The 20069-nt window shown below is 50.8% G+C and overlaps 7 protein-coding genes across 7 annotated transcripts; 3 read left to right on the forward strand and 4 right to left on the reverse strand.

Moving 5' to 3' along the window:
- Positions 1–2442: 2442 nt before the first annotated feature.
- On the reverse strand, positions 2443–3272 carry BO88DRAFT_407776 (uncharacterized protein). The gene has a single exon (XM_025707531.1). It carries the CDS (start codon positions 3111–3113, stop codon positions 2922–2924), a length of 192 nt encoding a protein of 63 aa, XP_025558949.1. The 5' UTR covers positions 3114–3272; the 3' UTR covers positions 2443–2921.
- Positions 3273–5287: 2015 nt separating this feature from the next.
- Positions 5288–6247, reverse strand: BO88DRAFT_418682 (VIT1/CCC1 transporter family protein; the record flags this gene model as incomplete). The annotated part of the gene is made up of 2 exons (XM_025708358.1): positions 5288–5816; positions 5883–6247. 2 exons carry the CDS (start codon positions 6245–6247, stop codon positions 5288–5290), a joined length of 894 nt encoding a protein of 297 aa, XP_025558950.1.
- A 1161-nt stretch (positions 6248–7408) lies between these two features.
- Positions 7409–9494, forward strand: BO88DRAFT_143641 (phospholipase, PLC-D). The gene is made up of 7 exons (XM_025701469.1): positions 7409–7821; positions 7871–8284; positions 8331–8507; positions 8557–8595; positions 8641–8849; positions 8898–9047; positions 9092–9494. Exons 1-7 carry the CDS (start codon positions 7723–7725, stop codon positions 9405–9407), a joined length of 1404 nt encoding a protein of 467 aa, XP_025558951.1. The 5' UTR covers positions 7409–7722; the 3' UTR covers positions 9408–9494.
- A 232-nt stretch (positions 9495–9726) lies between these two features.
- BO88DRAFT_457278 (uncharacterized protein) lies at positions 9727–10206 on the reverse strand (the record flags this gene model as incomplete). Its single annotated transcript, XM_025710987.1, has 2 exons — positions 9727–9937; positions 10001–10206. The coding sequence occupies 2 exons, from the start codon at positions 10204–10206 to the stop codon at positions 9727–9729; spliced, it is 417 nt and encodes a 138-aa protein (XP_025558952.1).
- A 1926-nt stretch (positions 10207–12132) lies between these two features.
- On the reverse strand, positions 12133–15017 carry BO88DRAFT_407782 (carbohydrate-binding module family 48 protein). Its single transcript, XM_025707532.1, has 3 exons — positions 14903–15017; positions 14549–14684; positions 12133–14187 (listed from the first exon to the last, which is right to left on the reverse strand). Exons 1-3 carry the CDS (start codon positions 14923–14925, stop codon positions 12394–12396), a joined length of 1953 nt encoding a protein of 650 aa, XP_025558953.1. The 5' UTR covers positions 14926–15017; the 3' UTR covers positions 12133–12393.
- Positions 15018–16675: 1658 nt separating this feature from the next.
- Positions 16676–17037, forward strand: BO88DRAFT_428838 (uncharacterized protein; the record flags this gene model as incomplete). The annotated part of the gene is made up of 2 exons (XM_025709105.1): positions 16676–16702; positions 16807–17037. The coding sequence occupies 2 exons, from the start codon at positions 16676–16678 to the stop codon at positions 17035–17037; spliced, it is 258 nt and encodes an 85-aa protein (XP_025558954.1).
- A 1202-nt stretch (positions 17038–18239) lies between these two features.
- Positions 18240–20042, forward strand: BO88DRAFT_144016 (cyclic nucleotide-binding domain-containing protein). Its single transcript, XM_025701470.1, has 2 exons — positions 18240–18322; positions 18555–20042. Exon 2 carries the CDS (start codon positions 18666–18668, stop codon positions 19899–19901), a length of 1236 nt encoding a protein of 411 aa, XP_025558955.1. The 5' UTR covers positions 18240–18322; positions 18555–18665; the 3' UTR covers positions 19902–20042.
- Positions 20043–20069: the final 27 nt, after the last annotated feature.

The following is a 20069-nucleotide window of genomic DNA, read 5'->3' on the forward strand; positions in this document are numbered from 1 at the left end:
GGAGGCCTTCCCCTTTTGGCTCTAGCTCGCATCGGCGGTGCCTCGGTGCGCTGGACAGGCAGATCCGAGGTGCCTGAAAGAACCAAGGTCCAACCTTTTTCATATTGCAGAAATTTTCTTCATGGTCGGGCAACGGAGTCCGCTACAACCGAACTGCGGGTGAGGCTAAAATTGAAAAAGATGGGTACAAACAAGCATAAGCCTTGTTTTGTTCTGCCTGGCAAGGCATAATGTAAACGGATCCAAACAGCAGCTCTCGGAGAAGTCGGGATATACTACGGAACATGCAGGCTAGTAGTTACTACTACGGATTTTGGCTGACACCGAGCAGCCAGAGACACAGACATAAAACTTCTCCGCAAGGAGTGACCTATGAGACACGCTCGCTGGTGACACGCAGGTTCCAAATGGATCTTACACATCACATTAATATAATCAAGATAGTGAAGAGGGGGCAGGAGTCTCGAGGGGAATGGAATAAGCAAACCTCAAAATCCAAATAAACAGTAAATAATATCACTCAGCGAGACGCCCAATTCAGACCATCCCAGCCAAACTCCCGGATGCTCATTTCATGGGATTCCGGCCTGCCCCTGATGATTGGTCTTGGAAGCTCCACCCGCAAGCCATCCGCAGCCAATGGGAAGCAGTGGATCTCCAGAACCAATTTCGCTTAACCCACAACGGTCTCACAGTCAGCAGCATCCGACCAAAGAAATCGCCGATTACCCTGCAGCCAAGACCCGCTGTCCCTGAATAGTCTGGTTGGTCACAATATCATCCTGCGCATTATGCGCATTATCAAATCTCCTCCTTCTTACCCTGCGGAAGCTAGGCACGATCGGACCCGGCATCGACACGATGCCATGTTGCTGGTGTGGGTTTTTGTACCTGTCTAGCTAGCTGGCTGACCGGCTGGCAATGCTTATACGGAGTCCATGTGCCGGGGTTGCCGTGTGAATTCCACTTTCAAAGGGAACAATCGGGGTGTTGGGCAAGAGGCCATTCCTCCCCCGGATATCAATCGGTAATCTAAACTTCCGGATCCCGCTTGCTTCATAAGTAGATAGTACTAGATAGTAGTCTGGGCTCAGAAGACTCGAAAATTCGAATCTTGACCTTTGTCCAAACAGAGTAGTTAGCGGCTATGGAGCTCAGACGGATAGACAGGACCGTACGACCCATGACTGGGTCAAGCAGCTCGGACGATAGCCGCGTGCCCAGCCCGACCTGATATTTGCTATCTAGACTAGCTATACAGTGATCAGCCAACAGGTGCTTTTTGTTGAGGGATTGTCCAGTGGCGCGCCCCCTCCGTCCTGCACAAAAGTCTAACAGGGCTAGTCTCTCAACCAGCCATCTTTCTTTCAACACGAAACAACCTGCGCCTGTCATATGCCCGATCTAACGCTCTCGAGGCACGCACTGCTGCTGCTGTAAGAAAAAAGCGCGCGTTGATGAGAGGGACCACGCATGCGCCTCCCCCTCCGTCATCCGCTAAATTACTACCTAGGAACCTACAATAGTAGAAACAGTTACTTGCTCCATAGTTACCTAATAACCAAGGTGTTAGCTCAAGGGGACACAGACACGGACGATGAATAATTAAACCTCCGTGGTCTAGCTAACTAAACTCACTAAACTATTAGTTATAGGGGACATGACATTTTCAGGGTCAAGGATAGGCAATGATGTGCAAGTCTATGGGAGTCTAAGCAGCAGTCTAGTAGGGAATTATGTGTATTGGGCACACGAGTAGAAAGAAAGCTGGAAGCGCCGGGCCACCCATTACCGTCTGGTATGGTATTGTTGGCATACCATACGTATGGTACGCGGGCTCCATACCATAGTTGGAATACCTCGAGATGGGTGGGAAGATCACGGCAAGCCGCGCCGGGCAGAGATGATCAGTTCACATCCGAGTAAAGTAGCGAGTAAAAGACATCACGCTCACTGGTAGGCTTTTTTGGGTGTGAAACTCTCTGCAGTAGTTAGTTGGAAGTCTGGGGATCTAAATGGCAGCTGACCATGGCACACGGCAGATTACTGCATCCATCGTGATGATGCGGGGAGGATGGACGCCGGCGCTTCACTTCAACTGTGGTGATTTCTGGCAGCTTCATTATTGAGTTGTCCATCTGTGTAAGAAGTAAGATATAGTAATATAATGCGTTGGGGGAGCACAGCACTGAATGAAGGTATGGTTTCAGAATGCGGCGTCATGAGTAGTTTTGGCCCCAATTTACTTTGATGACAATCTCCATCGTGGTCGTGGCCGCGTTAATTACTTTGGTTACTTACCTCAGTATTTTACTTCTTGCATTGATTGAGTTCCGCTGATTCAGCGTCAGGTGATTTTCATTTCGGTAACAAATAAATACATATTGGGAACACTTTACGAGGACACGGGTCCAGCTTCATTTCGGAGGCTCAGAGAGCACAGCTTCTTCTTACGTAGCACAGCGGGCAGTGCTTTTCGATAGTTACCTTGATAGATTCGTTGCTGGGATTAATGGTGAGCTAAGATTAAAGGACGAAGGAATGCCGCAGTCTAATTCCAGCCGCATAGGCAGCAAAGCAACCCCAGAATGGAGGTATACCTTGCGAATCAGAAAGGGATGCGAGAACAATAAGATAATAGTACTAGAGGGGGGCAGTGAACGTGTCTCATCTATTCTTACCAAATTAACTATCAGAAAGGGTCCGATATTGAAATCAAAACCCTTATTCTCCTCCCTCCCCTAAATCCAGGGATATTTGTCGACAGCAAGCTCGTATTCGGACTTCCTGTGATGGCTGAGGGTTGACGGTTGCCTGGCCGTGAGTGGATCGGCATAAGCTTGGGCCAACACAACGCGACCACCGCCCGACGCCGAGCCGTGGCTTGGACCAGAAAGATCATCATCATCATCATCACTACTTCAGTCCGGGTTGAGAAATTCAACGTCAGGGATGCATAGGGGGGTACTGACAGCTAACCTCTGATGTCTCGAAGCAAGAAAGAAAGTAACAGAAGCATCGGTCCCCGCTTCTTTTCTTGTTGCATCATGGACATTCGGTTTCCGAGGGCAGAAATCATGGGGTTCAACGTCGTATACATCATAGTACATCATGGAAAGCCGAGACAACCGTGGGCGGAGTTCCAGCCCATCAGCCACAATTGACTCGAAATCTGGTTTTCTTTTCCTGTAATCCGAGCTTCTCGAACGTCTCCCACATTATTGATGGAATATCGATCTGACATCAGGAACGAGCAGTAAGTGAGTGAGTGAGTGGGTGAGTGAGCCTTGCATTCGTTTGGAGTGCAAGTAAGGATCCGTACATACATACACATTTTACTTACATACAACAATACAACATTACTTTCTTCCTTTACTTCTTTACTTTTCTCAAACCAAACTCATGGTAGGTTTTTTTCGTTGACCGCCGCCCGGTCGGCAGCTGCAGGAGCCCAGCCCCATAGCATCACCTGATGTTCAAGTTGTTTTTTTCTTCTTTTGCTCGTGCCATCCGATGGCACGAATCAGACAGCCACTTCATCTGCAGGGTGGTCCGGGCAATGAGGTCATGCCGCATGCCGTTCCGCTATGATGTTCGTTGTTTAATCATTTCAGTTGCTGCCCGCATGCCACTCGTCCGGTGGTCGAGTTAACTCTTGGATCGCCTCCAGGATATACAGTGGTGTCTGTTCGGGTATTGCTTTCCCTAATGGATGGATAAATTACAGATGATACGCAGCAATAGTATACTGTGTATGTTATAGACTACCACTACGGAGTAGTTGATGCTCTCCCTCTCCGGAAGATCTACACTACTAAGGTAGGTAACTCCATCTACTATCACAGTACATACATAAGTAGTAGTAAAGTATACTTAGCAAGCCAATCACGACACAATGTCAACACTAGCACTGCCTTGTGCTGCGGTGCACTGCACTGGGCTTTGTTACAGCCTGATGGATTACTTACCCACATAATCAAACCACCCACAAGGCTTCACTCATCACTTCATGAGTTCTCGACATCTGCAACATTCTATCTAAACCATCCCCGGTACAACTAATTGTACAACCCAAAATACCGTGTAGATACATACTCCACAATGAGGCTCAAAGCCATGCTCCCCTTTCCCTCAATCCCCCCCATTCCACCCCTTCCAACCCGTGAAACATACCTACTCCTGAAGGAACAGTAGATGAAATGGAATGCTTCTAACTTCTCACCGGGGAGAAAATCAAGCCAAAGCGTGGCTAACAGTGGGGAAAGGGAGGTAGTAGTTGAGAACCGGCATGTTGTTTCAGCCCAATCAATCGATCGGCGAGAAATGGAATGCTTACCGGCCTTTAGCCTTTCTTTGTATTTCTTTTCTTTTTTTCGGTTATACTTATACTTTTTTTTCTACTACTCGATGGATAGTGATCTGCCAATCTGCCAGCCTGGCTGGGCTATGCCGAGTCGCAGTGCAGATCAAGGTACGGAATTACTAGTAGATGACTGGATGAATGTTGTCGATCTGCTGTGATCTGGGGAATGCAGGCACAGCCACTGCTTACTTAGTAGTATACCGATGTCACTGCCACTACTAATTGGGAGAGGTGCTAGATACTAGGATCTCGGCACTAGGTGGCATTGTTTGCTTTGTTCTGTTTGCTTGTTTCTCGCTTGTTCGCTTACTAGTTGCAGTGATGGATCTATATTTGGGGGTATAAGGAACTACTGTATGTATAATGGTTATATATAGTATCAGTTCTTTATGAGAGATATGATAGGGAACAATGATTGAATTGATGGTGCCTAGTATAATTGGTATTGTATGTTGTAGAGCATGTATGTATTCAGTATCTATTGGTAATGGGAGATGTAGATACCAGATGGTACTGCTAGTATGCTGTGAGGGTATTTTTGGAATGTTGAATGATCGATCATGAACGAGTGAGAGGTTTGGTGATGGATGGGGTATGATGTTGCCTCAGGTTGAAGGGAGGATGTGCCTGCCTGAGGTTGCAGTGGATGGTTGTGGATGCCTTGCTTGGGAGGACGTTTGCAGCAGGGCTGACGATTCTGGGAAGATTTCCTCCAATTGTTGTGTGGGGTGATGTAGTATTCGAGGGATTCGATTTACTAACAACTTAACTAAACTATTCCTTGATTCAATAAATCTATGTACATGTCCCAAACCAAGTCCCAACAACGCCGAAGATAGTACCATTTTGAGCTCTGGTCATCCCGCCAAAAACGCCATTTTTTTAAACAATCATGTCGTGAATCGAACTGGCCCTCGTGCTCGGCTAATGCTCATGACCATGAGAGTCTGCCAGCATCTGGAATCCCTTCACCAGTCCCATTGCAGAACCTGCTGCAACACCTCCGACTAGAACCATCTGCAAGCCGCCAATGACGCCGCGTCTGATGTTCCGATATCCCTTCCATCCGCTCACGAAGCACGTCTTGCCGTATCCGAACAAGAACAGAGCAACAGCCATCGTGGCGATTGACCAGCGCAGAGCAGAGAGTACATCATGAGGCCCAACGAAGAAATAAGGCAGGAGTGGCACGAAGCCACCGATGAAGTATCCCAGTGCAATGGTCAGGGCGCAGATAAAGGCACGAGAGCCAGAGGGTTCCTGGACGGTGTGATGGAAGTTCATGAGAAAGGAGGGGAGGTTAGGGGATGAGGAGAGGTGTCGCGTGAGCTCTCCCACAAGTTCTGCGGGGAGATCATAGGGCGCAAAGACATCGGAGATCGTCTCGGTCACCGAAGCGGGGTCAGTCAGGATCTCTTGCTTCGTCTCTTTCAGGGTTGCGCGGTAGGACTCCCTGAAGTCCGGTTAGCTTTATCCGCTTCTTTCCTCCTCTAACATGAAAAGGTTGGAGAATACTCACTCTTCGCTCTTTGCACCCAAATAGCCTCCCAATCCCATGGAGATGGCTCCTGCAATGAGTTCGGCCATGCCGCCAAAAACCACGACCTTGGTGTCTCCCAAAGCAGATAATCCCGCGGTTAGAGCAAAAGGAACCGTCATGCCGTCGGAGAGACCGATGATAGCGTCGGAGACGATACGTCCGTCAACAATCTTGGACTCCTTCTTCTCCGCTTTTTCCCGGCAGACAGACCGGGATGAGGAAGACTCGCTGTCGTCGCCATTTCGAAGGGAAACGTGAACCTCTTTTTCCAGATCAGGTTGACTGAATCCCTCTGAAACGGGAGAGTAACTGGAAAGAAGGCCTCGAAGAGAAGAGATCGACATGTTGACAGAATTGACAGGAGTTCGAATGTTGTTTCAACCAAATTTGAAGAAGAGTATGAGGAGAAAACTTTGCTACTGGACTGGCAGGTCACACAGTGGCAACCAGACTAAATAAGCAGCAAGAAGACTAGCCTGAAAATCGGGGATTTCTGCTGAAGAGGACGATTGCTGGGTGAGGAAGTAGATTTCAGAACAGCTGGATCGGGGCGACAATTGACCTATGGGCTGCAGCAAATAGATCACAGCAGCAACATCAGCATGATCTCAGGTCCAGGAAAGTTTTAGTGATTATTATTATTCAGTCGGTCTACGGGAGCGTCGGCTACTACATATGAATGAGCTGCATTCACCGAGGAAGAGAGACCAGGAAGCGGACGGGAAAAGCACAATGAAGCGACCCCCTCCAGGATGCATCTCGTGCTCCGGTGATAGCCAGCCAGGCTTATCATCTGCCTATGGAGAGAAGCTGACCGACAACGTGCCTGATGGCCTCTCAGTCATCTGCAGTCGCGGGGGTGCGCGAATGCGGCACGTGGGCCTCTGATTGGCTGGGGCAGGCGGGATACTGCAATCAGGGGCCCACTTCACTGCGGAGTCCCTGAAGCTTGGGCCGGTAAGGGAAGGCGCCCTTGCCTCGTTGGGCTTAGTGGCACAGTGGGTGTCTCCGCCGCTGAGGGTGGCTGTCCAATCAGTGATGCTTATTTCCTAATACAACACTATTTGTCCCTATCACACTCCACTTCGACTGGCTGATTAGTACAATCGGCTGTCCGGTCCAGCCCCGATTAGTCTGCCAAGTTAAGCTGCAATCGAGAAGCACGGCTGAAGCACGATGCACCGCTTGCATCGACTATCGTCTACTATCGTCTGCTATCGCATGCACCGGAGGACGCCGATTTCACCGAGTTCACCTCTTCTCCCCTCTCCAGGAAGTCCTTCGCGTGAGCGGAGACGCTTTCACCTCCCTATTTCGGCTTAATCGACGCAGCTATCTCCGACATACTGCTTCATGACCAATCATTCCAGCAGCTGATCACCATCCTCCGCGGCTGTATAGTCCGAATTGTGCTCGTTGCTCCAATTCTTTCCCCTCATCCCACTGCGGAGTGCATCCGAAGTTGGCATGTTCTTGTGTTGCCTTGCTTGCAACAAAAAGGCTCACGCGAGCAGCCCGTCTGCCTACCACGTGGGATGGGCCATCTCGCGTGCCATTGGACCATGGTTGGCAGTTACGGAGAATCGCGACTCATTCTTTGGCTTCTAGCTGGTTAGTAAACGCAAGATGTCTGCCGCAGTGGATCCCTCATGCGCCGAAGGAGAACCCCATGCATCCGACCAGGCCCGGTTGCGTCCTTCATCATGCGAGGTAGGAAGATAAATATCTCACCGGTCAGCCCCGGTGTCGGTGAGGTGGGATTCTGAAGCTCAGAGGTCTCTCCAAAAAAAAAAAAAGTGGTTGCGGAGCAGTAGTCAACATGAAGCTGAACGTGGCTGCTATCTCGGCCCTGGCCACTGTGGCCTCCGCTCTCCCTCACAAGCGCAGTAGCGATCAATGGGGACACATTCGCTCCAATGTGAGTGCAGCTGCCTGTCGAGCAACGATTGTGCCACTGACGCGGACAGATCAAACATGTCATCTACCTGATGATGGAGAATCATTCATTCGACAACATCGCCGGATACTGGGACTTTCACCCCGACATTGACAACTTGCGCAACATCTCCTACTGCAACGAGTACACCAATCCCAATTGGACGGTCTGGGACGAACCTCTCAATGTCTGCGCTGCGCCATTCGAAACCGAGGTGCCCTTGACCGATCCGGACCACAACTTCGCCGGCGTCACGTATGAGATCTTCCGCAAGTGGTACCCCACCAAGGACGATGTTCCCAACATGGGAGGTTTTATTGAGCGCCAGTCGGAGAAATACGCAGCCAGTCCGGGCGAGTCTAGCTTCGTCATCAAGGCCTACGATGAGAAGAAGACGGCAACTCTAATTGAGATTGCGAAGAACTTTGCCTTCTGGGACAGCTATGTGAGTTGCGGATTGTGTTGGTGATAAGCGCACACTGACCAGACAGTTCGCGGAACACCCTGGCCCGACCAACACCAACCGCCAGTTCGCTACTTCGGGATCGACCTGCGGTTTCGTTGACAACACCTACCAGTCCGCCGGATGGTATGCCAACTACACCGGTACGACTTGTGCGACGTCGATCTTCGAGGCTCTCAGCAAGAAGAACATCACCTGGAAGAACGTAAGCGATGTGACACATTTGGAAACGGAGCAATGGCTAAGTGACACAGTACTATGAGACGGACATTGTCGATGCCTACATGTACAAGGTGAGTAGGCCAGATTCCACGTCAGTATAGTTCTAACAGGAGCAGTGGGTGCAAGATAATGCGATGGACCGTCTGGTTCACTCCGACCAGTTCTACCGCGATCTCGAGGAGGGAACTCTGCCCCAGTTCTCCTACTACAACCCCGAGTGCTGCACCATTGACTCGATGCATCCGACCAGCAACATGGCCTCGGGTGAGCAGCTGATCAAGCATCTGTACGATGCAGTGCGCAAGTCCAAGTACTGGGACAACGTGTAAGTGCCTGCAGAAGTCACTATGAGCTTAAGCAACTGACAAATCAGTCTGATCATCCTCAACTTTGACGAGCACGGTGGTTTTGCTGACCACGTTCCCACGCCGGTCAACGTTCCCCAGCCCGAAGACGGCATCACCTTCACTGGCATGTCTGACGGCCACAACGTGACCTACGACTTTACTCGTCTCGGTGTTCGGTGAGTATCCAGCCATAAGATATCTGACATAGCTAATGGCATAGTGTGCCGTCATTCGTCATCTCGCCCTACATTCCGGCGAACCACCTGATCCACGACCAGGGTACCATGTATGCCAACAACTCGGCGTACACGCACACCTCCTTCCTGCACTTCCTCCAGGAACTGTGGGGTCTGGAGGGACTGAACAACCGGGTGCAATGGGCCAAGACGTTCGAGTACGTCTTCTCGAGCGAAAAGCGCGACGACACGCCGGAGAAGTTGACGACGCCGACCTGGTACGGCAGCAGCTGGGAGCCGAAGCCGGATCCATACTACAAGCTGAACCAGGATTATGACTATTACGAGAACCTCGATTAAACTCATGATGATGAGACGGATGAGATGTGACTAACATCATGATGACTGCAAATATGCAAATATGCAAAGTTGATATGAAATCGAGTCAATGCGATTCGTTGATTCATGTATCTCGTTAGCAAGCAGAAGAGGGGAAAAAAAGGAGATAGCCGCATAATGCATAGCTAATAACGAATGCAAGCCAGCATGTACAGCATAGCAGAGCATAATACCACCCGCACGCACCCCATGCAGAAGAAACCCAAACCACCAGAAAACTCCAATCCCAATCCCCAATCCCCAGTATTATATAAATACCAATCCCCAGAGTTCATTAAACTCATTGCCCCTTCTTATCCCCCTCTCCCTCCTGACCCTGCTGATACCCAGCCCACTCCCCAACCTTCCCCGCCGCACTCCAAAACCGGTCCCTCAACCCGTCATCACTGGCCCCAGCGCCATTCTCATTCCAATTCGTCGGCTTCGTCATATCCCACAGTCGACTCTTATACGCAGGGAAGGAGGTATGATTCCACATGCTGACGAGGATACTACAGTCACAAAAAAAACATTAGCTTCACAATACCAAAGAATATTGAGGAAAGGGGATATACCTCTGACTCCGATCCAAATAATCCTCATCCTTCAACTCCTTCACACCAACGGTGACTCCATCCCGGGAGAACGTGACATTCTTCTTCTCCATCTTGGATCGCGTGTTGCGCTTCACATCTTGGATGATTGAGTAGGTGATGTAGAAGATTGTGCCCAGGATGAGGAGGACGAAGAGGAGGATGAAGAGGGGGTAGAGGCGGGTCATATTTTTATTTCCTTTGTCTTTTTTTACCCCTAGGGTTGCGCTTGTTGTGGTGGTGTTGTGTAGTAAGTAGATGGGTAGAAGTGAAGTGAAGTGAAGTGAAGTGAAGTGAAGTGAAATGTGGTTGGTGTGCGGTGGTTGTTGGTTGTTGTTGACCTTATAAGGCGTAGGGCTGATCGAATTGGATCGGGAACTTGAGAACTTGAGTTGTAACACGAACACGAACACCTTATATAATAACCCACACGAGGTATTTAAATTATTGATTTCAATCCTGGTGGGTGGGGTGTGGAGATATTGTGGCTTTGACACGAGAAGAAAATAGAATAGTGAGTAAGTTCACTGTGTAAAGAGTGAGGGAAAGGAGGAAAAGCAAAGATGGTTTCTCCTCAAATTCAAGTTAACCCACACCCAACCAAGGAAAGGAAAGTATGCGTGTGTGGCTTTGCGTAACTCGGACAATAATGCCAAGGGCTGTGTGCGGGCGGGGCGTAAGGAAAATGCTTATGAACTATTTCCTAATTCCACCAACGGGGAATTCGGGTGCCTAGGATGCCTAGACTTATACCTGCTATTATTTTGTAGGTTAGTGTGGCTTGGTAAGGGAGACAGACAGGATATGGAAAGATGGCTGTGTAGATGAAGTTGGAGTATTTATAGTACTAGTAGTGCTAGTATTTGGAGAAAAATTGGGGAATATGTATGAAGAGCAGGGATGGATGATATATTGATGGCTGAATGCAGGTCATGCAGTCAATTTCGGTTGTTCCATCCATCCATCAGCATAAACATTACCCGATTAGGTATGCAGAGCGTTGATGGGGGGGGGAGAAAAAGCGGGAAGGGTTGATGGATTGGGATGCAGGGTTCGTCGGTAGTTGGTTGTGACATTTGCATAAGAGTAATACTTAGTAGTCAGTGCTAGGCAGAAATGTCATCTGATTTGACACCTGATCAATGATCAATTGCTACTATTGATGGAAGGTGTGTCTGTATGTAAGGTACGGTGGAACGTGACCACCACTATCTCACTCACCAGTGAACATGTCAATACTTAATAGAATACTTAACTCTTAACCTATCTAGTATATAATCATATCTATATAGTATATAACAGGTACAAAATATGTCCTATGAAATAACCATGCATACTGCCCTCTCATCAACTTACTTATCATGCAGTTTCACTCTACTGTGTAGTAGTATGCAGCATACATGATTCATGATGACGACACAGCACTACTTCACAACCCAGGAATGTACACAACTACTACTACAACTACAACACCACACCACAGCACGACACCAGAAACTCCCCTCCCATCCCTACTCATCCCTATTCTCTATCTACCCATTGAATCCCCCTAATACCCAATAAATCCTAATCCTAGTACCAACCCCTTCCCAAGCAAAAGAACAATGTGCGACATCCCCTTCCTCCCCATCTTCCCCATCTGCTTCCAATGCGGAACAGACCAGAACCCATGTCGCTGTAAGGTCGTGGGACCGACATTAGGTATATCCCTTCCTATTCTATTCCTCCAAAACCATTATTGTTTTATACATAAGTATGTATGCTAATAACTACTATAGGCTTTATTTGTACGGTGGTCGCGGCTGTATGTATATTTACATCACAACTACTTCCATTGCTTGCTTGCTTGCTATATATCTTCCTAATGGCTTGGGTTGAATTGAATTGACAACTAACTTAATGAATGCCTGCAGGTCATTTGCTATCCGGCGTCGATTTTCTGTGGTTGTTGTTTGACGCAGACGGGGAAGGAGTATGTCTTTCTTTCTTTCTTTCTTTCTTTCTATTTGTCTGTTCTGCCATGTCTACGGTGGATACTGACATCTCGGCTAGTGTCCTTGGGTATCCGGTCAAAGTCAATGGGGCTGTGAGCAACGCAATACCCATCTAGTATTCTAGTATTCTAGTAATCTAGTAATATAGTAATATAGCTACATCTTATCAATAATAGGTAGACTCGGCATATATTCATCGGAACATTAACATTATCATACTAGCTATCGATGCTCCGTGGAGCAGCAATAAACCAAACAAGCCGTAGCAATTATACGAGCCATGCAAACAGGTATCCAGTCAACGTGAAAAGCATAAAACCCCATTCCACCTCCCATTATACACCTGGGTCATTATCATAGAAGCCATATCATTGCATCCTCTTAAACCGATTTCAGCTTCTCCTTCAGTCGCGAGAAAAAGCCCTTCTTCTTCTTTTTCTCCTCCTTGCCATTCGTCGTCGCTCCAGCGGCATGGTTGGTAGCCGGCTTCGAGGTGGCTGCCGCATTGTTGGTCGGCGCGGACTCTGCTGGCTTGCTGGTACCACTGGTCGGTGCACCGCTGGTCCCGGTGGGATCGGCAGTCTTCGTTGCACTGGCCCCCGTGGCACCAGCTGTCGGAGCAGGCGTTGTCTCGTCGGGAGCAATGCCACTCTCTATGCCAGAGTCGACAGTCTTGGTCGCACTGGCGCCCGTCGCGCCAGCAGCGGGCTTCGTCGGAATCTCGGTAGTGTCCTCACGTCCAGATGCGCCAGGTCCAGACTCTTCAGGAGCCTTCGATGTGGCGACTCCGGTGGTCACCGTGGGCCCATCCGTTGGAGTAGTGGCCCTGGGAGAGATCTGGGTTGAAGCCGGCTCACCACCAGTAGCTCGCGGCGCGCTCTCCGAAGCAGGTTCAGCACCAGACGCTCCCGGTGCTCTCTCCGAAGTGGCAGCCGTGATCACAGGTGCGGGTGTGCCAGACTGATTGCTCACAGGAACCTTCTGTTGAAGCTCTTCTTCAACTTCTCTCTTCTCTCCGACGGTCTCCTCGACACCTGCTGCCTCCGGATCCCGATGAGCTTCAGAGATCGACTGCTTCACCACATCAGGGACATCGTGGGCCGGCAACCCGCTGGTGGTCTCTTTCTGAGAGCCCTGTGCAGCGGTGGCCCCGGCCACAGCGCCCAGACCAGTAGTGGTACCCATACCGGTAGCAACGTCAAGGCCAGTGGAAGGACCAAGGTTGGTCGACGGAGCAGCCCCAGCGGTAAACCCAAGTCCAGATGAAGTACCAAGCCCAGCAACAGTGGTAGGCGCCGGCGCGCCAGTCGAGTTGTCCACCGGGACCTTCCTTCGAAGTTCCTCTTCCATCTCTTTCTTCTCATCGACAGCCTCCTTGCTGGTGGCCGCCTCAGGGTCCCGGTGGGCTTCAGAGATCGACTGTCTCACCACATCCGGGACATCTCTCGTGGGCACTCGGCTGCTTGTTTGTCGCTGAGACTCCAGCGGGACAGCAGCTGCAAGTCCAGCAGTTGTAGACGTAGGGGCAGCCGACTGAATTGTGTAGGTGGGCTCAGTCGCTCCCTGGCTTTCACCCATTGGCAGACTAGACTCGGGGATCATGTTCTTGGACACTGGGGGAATCGCAAAGGCACTGGCATCATAAGCAGGGCTTCTGGGGAATCCACCACTGGTTCCCTGCTCATAACCGGCCCGGTCGGTACGTGCAGTCGAAGAGATAGTGTTCGTGTTGAAGGTGCTGGGATCAGGCACCTTCTCGCCCGGGTTCAGCTTGATCGGGTTTCCCGCGCCACTGGACGCCGGAATGGGATTCACGGAGAACTTGTCAGCTTCGCTGGCTGGGGTAATGGGATACGATCCGGGGACATTGGCTCTCTGCTCGAGCGGCACATCCTGGCCGAGCGCGGCAGTAGTCGACCCCGGAGCGGCCGATGAGATGGTGGGATAGTATCCATTCTGTCCATGTTTGCTGCTGGACTCCTTGGGGACTCCGGCTGCCAATGCAGCGGATGTCGAGCCTGGCGTGACCCCGGCCATATCTGCAGTGCCGTTTAATAGAGGTGTGGTTGATTCTTTAAGAATTTGGTCGGGATAGAGAACGTTGTTGATATTGCTACTGCCGTCGTCTTCTTCGGGAGCTCTGTTATCGGTGGTCCAGATGCCGTCAACGACGAACTATGAACCAAAGAAAAAAGAATTGTTAGTTTGTGGAACCAATGCAACGATGACGCTGACAAGAGAGTCTTATAGTTTTGGGGGAGCAGAGTAGGGAAACATGAGAGGGGGAAAGCACGCCCGTCCGCGACTGGCGGCGACATGACGTCAGTCCACGGATGGAGCGTCATCGCGCGATGGAACTTGATAAGCAGGACAGGCAGAGGGACTGGAAGGGGAACGGATCCTCACGATGAGTTTCCCCATCAAAGGACGTAATCCTCGGCGGGAAGTACAAACAATGGCATGACAGGCAAATCAGGACAGGGAACGGCTCTGCGCCATAAAAAGTCATGTGCAGAGCATGCGACTGCTGTCTCACCTTGTAGTGCACCTTCTCATCCGTCACTGGCAACGGAACTTCCTTCTCAAAGACATCGCCTACGCGATCCAATTTGACTGTCTTGCCCCAGTCATCAAACGTGCCGGTGACAAACACTTCATTCGCATTGTACGGCCTGGTCGCATGCGAGGATCCGCATCGGTCAGCGATCAAATCCACCCGAGAGTTTTCAAGCCCATGACGCTGAAGAAAGCTAGGCTTTGATCCATACGTGCTTGTCGCTTGGTACGGAAGGTGTCGGATAGAATAGAATTTCCACAGGAGGGCCGTGGAGTGGCTGATCCCCCACAATTGCAGGGCCCAGAGGGTGGGAAGATGGGATCGGTCACTTACCATGTAAATATGTAGCTCCCCATCTTCACGGCGGGTGGGCTTTGGATCCCCCAAACTCAGACAATGGTTGTGGTGGGAGCAGGAACTTGTCAGCAGCAGAGACTGTAATGAAATAGGTGGGATAACGAAAGAGCTAAACGCTCGGAGAAAAACAGGATAAAATAAGAAAAGATTAAAGAATGGTAGAAATGGCGTATGGAAGAGGCTGGGAACGGCGATAAAGTGTTGCTGGGAAAAAGATGGAGAGGGGAGAGAAAGATGGAGCGGGGGGCTGTTCGGTCGCACACAGACCGTCACCGGTCGGACTCTTTGGCAGGAAGTATTGAACTGGAAAGTAAGTAAGTAGGTACGCTGTAAGAAGCCGCCACTTGGATGTCCCTGGTGTTAGAATTGATCAAGGCGAACCAGCAAGCAACAGCATACACACACACGCAATGATTTTCGCCGTGGCTTATTCTGTGTTTAGGATTCGGCAATGATGAATCTTAAGCAAGCCTCGCGGAATAGTAGTTAACACATGGGTTGAGTCACCCGTACCGGAAGAATTCTAGACACTCCCAGTGGCTGCCAGCTCTTTGCCAGCCCGTGTACAACTCAGCGCAGCGACAGCTGGCATCTTATCGCGCTAGACATGGCCAGTTTCATCAGAACCTTGTTGTGGGAATCCCAAGAGTCCGATGGTATGGAGGCTCGTGCAGGGCTGCATTCCTGCCCGTAATCACAGCCATTCGCCTTGCCTTTTGGCGCATCTTTCCCAGGGGCTTCTCCCAGGCAGTGTTTCTACTGGATAAAACACGTCGATGGTACCTGACGGACCTGATCAAATCACCCACATTGCTTTACATATTAATCCGTACAGACTACAGAGGGCATGAGAGTAAGTTATTCAACATATGCACTGGGAGGGCCTGGAAAACTTTATGTGGTCCGTGAAGATCCCAACCCACAGCCGAAGTACTAGACTGGACTACTACAACACTGTAAGACTGAAAGGTCCAGTCCAATCCAGCCATCTATGTGACTGCTGGCGAACTTGCATTAGGCACTCGCCCCGCCCCCCTCTCTCCATTTTGTCGAAGTTTACACGCCAACAGATAGCCGCCCTATTTGTATGAGGCTATGATCACGAGATGAGAAGCTGACCTTTTGGATGGGCGGTAAGAAGAAGCGCTGGAGTGGATGAATCTAACACCCATTCTTTTCTTGTCCATTCCTGTGTTCTTAACTTCTTTCTTGTCTTTCATCCTCCACCAACAGCTCTCCCGGCGCTAATCCTGATCCAGAGAGCACGGACATCAGCTAGTCCGCACAAGGAATAGTCCCAGTTGACGAACCAAGAATGTGATAACGGCTAGAACGCTAACCGGATTAGGCTTGGGAGGGAAGGTCGGTTCGAATGGAGCCAAAAGCAGCAACGAGTTCATGGATCCATGGGAGCTCTGTGTGTCTGATAGCTCTCATTGCCTGCCGGATTGGCAGACAGCAGACCGTTACCTTGACCTTCCAGTGGAGATGATGGCACTTTGACACCTCGAAGTGGCTGACGGAACCACTTGCCCTGTCAGAATTGGTGGCTCTCCAGCAAACGTCAACGAACGGATAGTCTACCCTGGCTATGACCTCAGCGAGCAGATCATCCGGACGGAGAGCAGACTCACAAACGCAAGCACCATTTCGTTCGCCACCTGCGTCGCGCCTGATGAGAGAATCAGACCCCCAATGAGCCAATTATCTGCATCGAGGACCGACCTTTGATGAATTGGGAGAATTGGGATGGGCAGGAATGATGCTTGGTCGGCAGTGAGTGTCTCCTTTTTGCGTCTGCTTGGCCTGGACTAATTGCGATTCCCCGCCCCCTTTGTCGTTGGTCGGTTCAAGGGTCTGATTGTCAATCTCAATCACAGCGCCGGTGGCGCAACGCAACGCAACCCAGTGCTGGCTGGCACTCTGACTGGCCCTCCTATTCCGAATACCGCAATGTTCTAGAAACCGTCTGGAAGCCCCTGGGAGGGCCGATCGAAGCTTCCACCTCTTCCACATCGCGTCCGTTCCCGGTCGACTGGGCTGAAGGATTCGGAGGTCTGGGGCCCATCGTCCACGTCTCCTTTTCGTTTTCACCTTCTGGAACACGCTGAGACGGTGCTAGTCCGATCAACTACGCCCGACTATGGATTTCATTTGATAATACCTAGGAACGGAGACAGACTATTGACCCAAGGCCGTCAGCTATTGAAGTAGTGGACTGGACTAGCGGGGTGTCCGTGACGTCGATCGAGCCGTCTGAGCCATCTTGTCCTAGCGATGGAGGTTCCCAACGCATCCGAAATTTTAGTCCGTTGCCCTTAATTAAGGAGGTGAGTCTACTAGTAAGAACGGAGGGTGGCCTGAGTGATGATGGTGGTGGTGGTGGGTTCGACAAGGGCACCACCGGGGAGTTCTCCGAAGGATGGTGTGTACAGTACGTAGTACTAGTAGGATAGAGCCGAACTCCTGGAATGGAATAGACTGGGAAAGGGGGGGGGTGGGAGAGGGAGATGATTTGAATGAAAAGGGAAATAAAAAATGAAAATGTAGTAGAGAGTGATATGATCATGAGAGGACTTTACTTTTAGACGCGAGTCATATAATAATCCATCCATCATCCAGTTTGGCTTTTTTGGTTTGCTCCCCGCCTTTTTCATGGTTCTTCATTAATTCATTTCCCCTCCCTTTTTTCTGCAACCCCTCCGGATCAAGTTCCCTGCGTATCACCACTTCACCACCACCACCACCCCTTTTCTGGCGCCATTCACTTTCATTTAAGAGCCCCCCCATTGAACTGTCTAGAAGGCTTCCATCCCGAAATTAGGTGTTTCTGCCATTTTTCTAGCCGGTCCTCCAACCCTTCCATTGTCTGCAAATCCCACGCGACCGAGAAGCCGCTGAAGTCTCACTGGTAAGGGAATCCCTCCTCCCAAAGCTACTCTCCATTAAACTTCTGCCGTGTTGCCCCTCCAAAGCTTGCCCGGTGATTTCCCTTTCCCGCTGTGATTTGTTGTGCTTGTTGTTTCACACTGGACTCATTATTTTTTTTTATTCTTTCTATTCTGTATTTCACTATTACATCTCTCAATTTTGTTACCTTTTTTTTCTGTATATACATTGCTTGTGTTGGTTCGTGAGATCTACTCTGCACAAGAACAGCTCTGGCCAGCTATCTACGGGCACAACAGCTCCCTCCCCTCCGCCAGAAGAAAGCTTCAGAGGCTCCGAAGCAGAAAAACGTACCACGGCGGACATCCAATGAGGCCTGCTGGACCCAATACCCACACTGTCTAGCGGAGACCCCAATCATCAATGATCTTGCTTCCCTGACTGGATCCCCCATTTCTGTTCCATCCACGGCCAACCTTCCAATCTGCTTGCTGCTACGACCTTCTGGTCGGTTTCTCTACCCGCCCCTCCCTCCCCTCCCACTCTCTTTCTCTCGGGCTTGTGCTACCACATCTTCTGTCCCCCCGTCCTTTCCAAACCCTGCTACTACTACTACTACTTTCGCTTTCTGATGACTACTGCCCCCTCCTACTTTTTCTCTCCTTCTCTCCCGCACATACACTCTATTTCTTCACCTGCCCGCCTTTCCAAGTCTTGCTCAGCGTCTGACCTCCTTCAGACCATTTCCGTCCTTACGTGCCGGCCGCTTCAGTCGCCGTCTCCCGACCTTTCAACTTCCCCGCTTCACTGTGGCCGGAGCGGTGTTCTCTCCGGCCCTTCTTTCGCCAGCATGGCTGAGAGTGCATTCCCCAGCGCCCAGCAACCCCTCCGGGTGGGCACAAAAGACGACAAAGCCGCTGCTTTCCAGAAGATCTCCGAGGAGGACGAATACGAGGTGACGTCACCAACCGATCCCACTTTTCGATCTGCCAACGCCGCTGCTGCATCCTCGTCGACCGGCAGCCCCTTCTTCGGTGGCGGTTATGGCGAGAACAGCGGTCCAATTCGATTCAACAGGAGTCCCTTCGACAATGGGCCCAGGGAGGAGGACGAGGAGGGTGCCGACGAGTTCCCTCCAGAAGACATCCGCCCCACGGGCGCCGCGAATCAGGGATTCCCTAATAACTACGCGCTGGGCCGCCGGACATCGGTTTCTGCAGAGTCACTGAACCCGACCTCGGCTGGCTCAGATAGCTGGACTCCCCCGTACCATGAGAAATCAGAGGAGCAGCTGGCTCGGCTGAAGACCGCGGTCAGCAGCAACTTCCTCTTCTCGCACCTAGATGACGACCAGTTCAAGAGTGTGCTCGATGCCCTGGTGGAGAAGCCCATCCCCGCCAAGGGTATCAAGGTCATCAGCCAGGGTGATGCTGGAGACTACTTTTACATCGTAGAGAATGGCCACTTTGACTTCATGATCCACCCGTCGGGCTCTGTGCAACCCGGTCCGGAGGGCATGGGCAACAAAGTCGGTTCCGTTGGACCCGGAGGCTCGTTTGGAGAGCTGGCTCTCATGTACAATGCGCCTCGCGCGGCCACCGTTGTGTCGGTGGACCCAAAGAGCACCCTCTGGGCCTTGGACCGCATCACTTTCCGACGAATTCTCATGGACTCGGCCTTCCAGCGCCGTCGCATGTACGAGGCATTCCTCGAGGAGGTGCCGCTGCTGTCCAGCCTGAAGCCCTATGAGCGTGCCAAGATTGCCGATGCTCTGGACGCCATCAAGTATCCTGCTGGTTCTACGATCATTAACGAGGGCGATCCAGGTGATGCCTTCTACCTTCTCGAATCCGGGGAGGCGGAGGCCTTCAAGAATGGTGTGGAGGGCCCTGTGAAGTCCTACAAGCGCGGCGACTACTTTGGTGAGCTAGCCTTGTTGGACGACAAGCCACGGGCCGCAAGCATCGTGGCCAAGACAGAGGTGAAGGTGGCGAAACTGGGCCGGGATGGCTTCAAGCGCTTACTCGGCCCTGTGGAAGATATCATGCGACGAGCCGAATACGAATCGAAACCTGTGCCCGCTTGAGGGGCGTAATGGGTCATAAATACACGAAATCCTTGGCGAAGAGGGAGGGAGTTTTGTGTGGGACAATGTGGTGACTTTTCTATCTCTTTCTTGTGTCGTTATTCGCCTATCTATGTTCTTGGTTGGACGGACCAACCAGGGAAACCTGTTGGTCTTGAGATCTACGAC

This window comes from Aspergillus vadensis, assembly GCF_003184925.1.
Source record: "Aspergillus vadensis CBS 113365 unplaced genomic scaffold BO88scaffold_26, whole genome shotgun sequence".
Classification (NCBI taxonomy): domain Eukaryota; kingdom Fungi; phylum Ascomycota; class Eurotiomycetes; order Eurotiales; family Aspergillaceae; genus Aspergillus; species Aspergillus vadensis.

Coding starts and splice junctions, on each gene's coding strand:
- BO88DRAFT_407776 (XM_025707531.1), bottom strand. CDS start 3,113: ATGATGTACTATGATGTATACGACGTTGAACCCCATGATTTCTGCCCT.
- BO88DRAFT_407782 (XM_025707532.1), bottom strand. CDS start 14,925: ATGGGGAGCTACATATTTACATG. Junction 14,685..14,902: donor GGGAGCTACATATTTACATG/GTAAGTGACCGA, acceptor GCATGCGACCAG/GCCGTACAATGCGAATGAAG. Junction 14,188..14,548: donor ATGAGAAGGTGCACTACAAG/GTGAGACAGCAG, acceptor TTTGGTTCATAG/TTCGTCGTTGACGGCATCTG.
- BO88DRAFT_143641 (XM_025701469.1), top strand. CDS start 7,723: ATGAAGCTGAACGTGGCTGCTATCTCGGCCCTGGCCACTGTGGCCTCC. Junction 7,822..7,870: donor GGGGACACATTCGCTCCAAT/GTGAGTGCAGCT, acceptor TGACGCGGACAG/ATCAAACATGTCATCTACCT. Junction 8,850..8,897: donor TCCAAGTACTGGGACAACGT/GTAAGTGCCTGC, acceptor CTGACAAATCAG/TCTGATCATCCTCAACTTTG.
- BO88DRAFT_144016 (XM_025701470.1), top strand. CDS start 18,666: ATGGCTGAGAGTGCATTCCCCAGCGCCCAGCAACCCCTCCGGGTGGGC.